This window comes from Hydractinia symbiolongicarpus, chromosome 9 (assembly GCF_029227915.1).
Source record: "Hydractinia symbiolongicarpus strain clone_291-10 chromosome 9, HSymV2.1, whole genome shotgun sequence".
Lineage (NCBI taxonomy): Eukaryota > Metazoa > Cnidaria > Hydrozoa > Anthoathecata > Hydractiniidae > Hydractinia > Hydractinia symbiolongicarpus.
The window spans coordinates 19350332-19355511 of record NC_079883.1 but is presented as its reverse complement, the minus strand read 5'-3'; the positions used below and the strand labels follow the sequence as shown (position 1 = coordinate 19355511).

At 39.8% G+C, this 5180-nt stretch overlaps 1 protein-coding gene across 1 annotated transcript; it reads left to right on the top strand.

Moving 5' to 3' along the window:
- Positions 1-3123: 3123 nt before the first annotated feature.
- On the top strand, positions 3124-4287 carry LOC130657809 (uncharacterized). Its single transcript, XM_057460805.1, has one exon. The coding sequence runs from the start codon at positions 3124-3126 to the stop codon at positions 4285-4287; it is 1164 nt and encodes a 387-aa protein (XP_057316788.1).
- The last annotated feature ends 893 nt before the right edge of the window (positions 4288-5180 follow it).

The following is a 5180-nucleotide window of genomic DNA, read 5'->3' as shown; positions in this document are numbered from 1 at the left end:
TCCTCAATATCGTATTCGAGCACTTCATCCACCTCCTCACATGCAATTGTCGCCAAGGCTTCTTTCCTGATTGCACTCTATCTAAAAGCTCATCATCATCCGGGTGTATAAACCCCTCCTAGTAGTAGCCATTTCGATAACTAAAATTCTCCAAACACTGTGAACAATAACCGGTAGTGGAACCTGCATTGATACAGCATCGCAGAACCGGTACCGTCACATCGTAATACTTTGTAAATTGCTGACTCTGTACGTACTTTTCCATTTTTCTTTAACGCTTAATTATATATTGAAATATTTTGAAACGGTCAATATATAACTTTCCCAATTATATTCCAATCAGGATGTATGTCATTAGAACAGTTGACATTAATATGAAAAAATTCATGGTGTTCCTCTGAAACCTTACCCTTTCCAGTACATCACGAAGATCTTCATAAATAGCCTCAAGGCTCCGCTCCAAATAGGGGATTCTATCCATTTCTTCGTGACAAGCAGCCAGCTGATTTTTTAATTGATGTATGTATAACATATTTATTTAATCCAATATACTCCAGGCTCTAGGATGGTCCAGTCTAATATACAAACAGGCATGTTTGGATTTTTTCAACTGATTCTTGATCGCTTCGCAGTCGTTAATTATGTTTGTCTCTTCATCCACCAATTTCATGTCACTCCTTTCGTGCGGGTACCACATGAATAACTGTTTCTTCTGTCTCCTCAGGTTTTTGGGAATCGTGGTATAACTCTGAGTCAACAGCCATAACGAATGCTTCCTGTGCCTCCCGCTAATGGCTAATTCAAGCAGGCTCTGGCGTTTTTTATCCATGGATTCATCCGCGATCATGTCATCAACTATGAAGAGTGTGCTCTCACCGGCGAGGATATTTGATAATCGTTCAATCCATTCAAATAGTTGATCCTGCGGTTCTATCAAAAAAATATAGTCATCCTTCCATAGCGAGGATCTCTCCAAGTACGTTGTGTTCCACCGGATCGTTGGACACAAAACTACTATGTTGTGGAAATGGTGCCTGTATTCATTTTCCAAAAGATCGAGAACTCGTTTAGTTTTTCCACATCCCGTGGGCCCAGTGAATATTGTAGTGCATGGATCTTTAACAACATTCATGTTTGTTGTATACCCATGGGCATACAACAAAACCTTGAAGTGTACCTACTTGGATTTTGGGACTATACTCGCGGGAATCCACCCCTTGCTTACAGCCATCTCACGACTTCCTCGACCCGCTGTAAAGTAGACCACCATCTTCATCAAATCATTAGTATCCATCTTGGTGGAGGGGCTAGAGATCCCTAGGAATTTTTTTCCAGCCATCGCGTAAGCGAAAGTAAGACCGAGGTCGACCACGGTCTCATATATCATATCAATTATCTCCTTCTGTTGAGGGGTGACGTTTGAACTCATACTTTATTATATGCTTATCGCATGTGAAATATATCAATCTCAGGCTTTAAAGGCTTTTGCTGATCTTGTGTATTTGTTTCAGCAATCTGCTGAGTACTCGTGAGTTTTTTACGAGTAAAATAATATACACCTCCAATACATGCGATCGCGAGTAGGCCCCCACCAATGTATATTCCACTGCTTGACTGTACAGAACTTACTCCAGAAGAGGTTTTGACTGGAGGTTGTACAGCACCCTCTTGTTGTTTTATATCTTCCTTTCTCTTCTTCATCAGTGCGGCCAACCTATGACCTTGTGCTACTCTACCAGGATGCTTCACTGGTTTTGTAATGACCCTCTCTTCTTGCGGTTGTTCAGTGCTTATTTCTTTATAAGACGCGAGACTTATAAAATCACTTCCCTAACAACGAGGGACCTGTGGCAACACATACAAATCTGATGGAAGACAGCAGCTGGTTGTTCCAACCATGATCCACGTACTGGCATAGTGTAATCTGATATTCATCATCATCGTCACCATTAAACCGGATTGCTATTTTTAGTCTGAATTATCAAAGAAGATAACCTCCGGATTAGAATTTTGCACCTTGGTGCGTGATGTGATTTGACCCAGTTTATAAATAACATGTTTCAATGTAAAATACACGCTGCCCATACACTCGCCATCGCTGGGGTCAATAGTAACGTCTCCAATATCCACATCTGAAATGCTCAATCCAATGCCTAGGATGTGGGAAGATGTGTCTATATACATTTGCCGTAGTCGGGTATAAACATTTCCTCTTATGTCGCCAAGTTCCGGAGGTGGAATGACAATCTCTTCGAAAAGCCTTGTTTCCAATTCTTCAAACATTCCTTTCTTTCACTATTTCTTCCTTTTCATCAATGGACTGTGAAAGTTTTTTGTGATTAATCGTATGCGCGGCAACGAGCAAGGGCGCTAAAAATTTGTCAAACGCTGTATAAACGAGAATTCCCAAATCAGCCATATTATCTCGTATTATTGGATCATCCTCAATATCCCTCCTTAGTTCTTCTGGGTTATCGAGAGGTACAATATTGCCTATGGCTTTCGTATACATATTAATGGCATGAGTTGACAAAGCCTTTGCAGTTTTCTCCCCTTTTTCCTGCAATTCATGTTGAATGAAATCGGTATGGATTTTTTCAATTACATCCTCCGTGCATTTTTTTGGTAATAAATGTGCTTTACCTTGACGTATCGCTTCCTTCAAAGCCTGGCGTTTATCAGGTTTTTTCGTAATACAGGGATGTTTGTTCTGTCGTTTTATCTTTTTGTGGGAACGAGGGGCGCGCGGGGCACGCGTGACTTCTATCATAGGTTGGAGGGGCAAGTTAGAGTATCATTTCTTTTTTCGTCACAATTTAGCCTAAATAGAAATTGGGTTGCACTGGGTTGGAATGAGCGTGTTGCTGAAAGTTAAACACATACACTTTTTTACCTACAGGCACTATTTCCGCAACTTTTAAACTATAAATATGATATTACATGAGCGGAGGCCACCCTCCTTGAATACACACACACTACCTGTACACCACGCTTTTCTTTCAGCGCCACGCTAATTTCAAATCTTCCCCTATAAGGTTAACCGATACATAGTTACTAAAGGTTCTTTTAAGTTTCTCCCCCCCCTTGTTTTAGAATTACCAGGAAGAAATTTACATGACAAGCATGACATCGTTGACGCAAACAACTCCCTCCATTGCAGAACACTTGGAAATCTTACCTATAAAACGAAACATAAAACTTCCCTCGATCCGACGTCTGTTCCCACATAGCGTGGAATGGAAGAAACGCAACAAAAGCTTATCCCGGAAAACGTCGGCAATACTAAAAGAAAACAAAAGAATATTCGAAAACAACCTAATTACCAATCTCTCCGTACACACATTGTCTCCAGAAGAAACGGAAATCCTCTCTCGGGGTCTCTCCTTTGTGCCTACACCAACAAAATACTCCTCCCCATCTGAAACGGGATCTTTAATAAATATTACTACTACTATGAAAAGACAAATATTTTTCGCAAGCGAGGGCCCTGAAAATACGAAAGTTGAGCCTCACCCCTTCCACGTCCGAACAAATTGGCAACCACCTACACCTGATAACAAGGACTTGCTCGAATATTTTGAAAAAATCACAAACGACATAAATTTAATTAATTCTCCAACTCCCGGGAAACATAATATAAATCACGAACACAGAAGAGCTCTTGTCAATCTTGCAAGAAACCCAAACATCACCATAAAACCAGCAGACAAAGGTGGGGGGATCTGCATTCTTAACACTACCGAATACATAGACAAAGTCCACTTGCACCTTAATGATAGAAACACATACATACAAATGCCAAATGATCTAACCAATGACATTAGCAAAGAGGTAAAAGATTATGTCGATTTCCTTTTTGTTAAACAACACATTGATAAAACGACTAGACGATTTCTAACTCCCCCTAATCCACCGCGCACATCACTATTTTACGGACTACCTAAAATACATAAACCTGAGATCCCACTAAGACCGATTGCTTCGGGTTGCGACAGCGCCACAGACAACCTATCAAAATACGTAACACATTTCATCCAACCTTTGGTCACGAAACTACCGTCCTACATTAAAGACACAAAACACTTTCTCAGAGGATTGCGGGAGCTCCCACCTATGCCCGAAAATGCTTTTCTTGTAACAGCAGACGTTACGGCTCTATACACAAACATCCCCCATGATGAAGGAATTAAAGCAGTACTCGATTTTATAAAACAATTTAGAAATGAAATGCCTAAATATACCCCACCAAATCATGTCCTTCACACGCTGCTGCATCTCATTCTTTAAAACAGTTTTTTCAAATTTATGACATCATTTTATCACCAAATTAAAGGAACGTCCATGGGTACAAGAATGGCCCCACCTCACGCAAATCTATTTATGGCAGTACTTGAAGGCCTAATCATAGCTGACTTTCCCGGTTTTATTGAATTCTGGAAGCGCTTTATAGATGACATTTTTTTCATATTTACGGGAACTGAACTACAATTAAAACAATTATTCACACACATGAACAAAATTCACCCTTCCATAAAATATACTTTTGAGTATTCAAAATCAGATATTCCCTTTCTTGACACACGCATATATATTGACCAGTCTCGCAAATTACAAACAACCCTATTCCGCAAACCTACTGATAGAATGATGCTTTTACACTACTCCTCTGAACACCCTCATCATGTTAAAGCTAGCATCGTATACCCAGGCATTGAGATATTGCACAATCATATCCAATGACCAAAATTGAGAAAAGGAATTATATACTCTTGCACGCACATTCCTGGCTAGAGGATACCCCCTAAATCTCATAATTGATAAATTTTCAAAGGCTCTGAATTTTTTGAGAAATGAACTCCTCGAACCCGTCATGCACACACACGTAGAAGAAATCACACCACTCATAACTCCATTTTCCCCTGTTGGTATGGCGCAAAGTAGAATTATTCACAAACATTGGTCAGTTATCGAAAAAAATGAGACTTTAAAATTGATCTGGCCGTCCCGCCCCTTAACTGCATACACACGGGGCAAAAGCCTAAGAGACACTTTGGTTAAATCGGCTCAAAAACCTTTGTAATTATATAAAAATAATTTTTTTTCTGTCTACATATTTATATTTTAGGTAAAACATTATTGAGGTTTTCTTCAACAGCCTTGTCGTCCTTAAGTCAAAGGTC

What these genes read in the sequence shown, in the direction of transcription:
- LOC130657809 (XM_057460805.1), top strand. Translation starts at nt 3,124, where the DNA reads ATGACATCGTTGACGCAAACAACTCCCTCCATTGCAGAACACTTGGAA.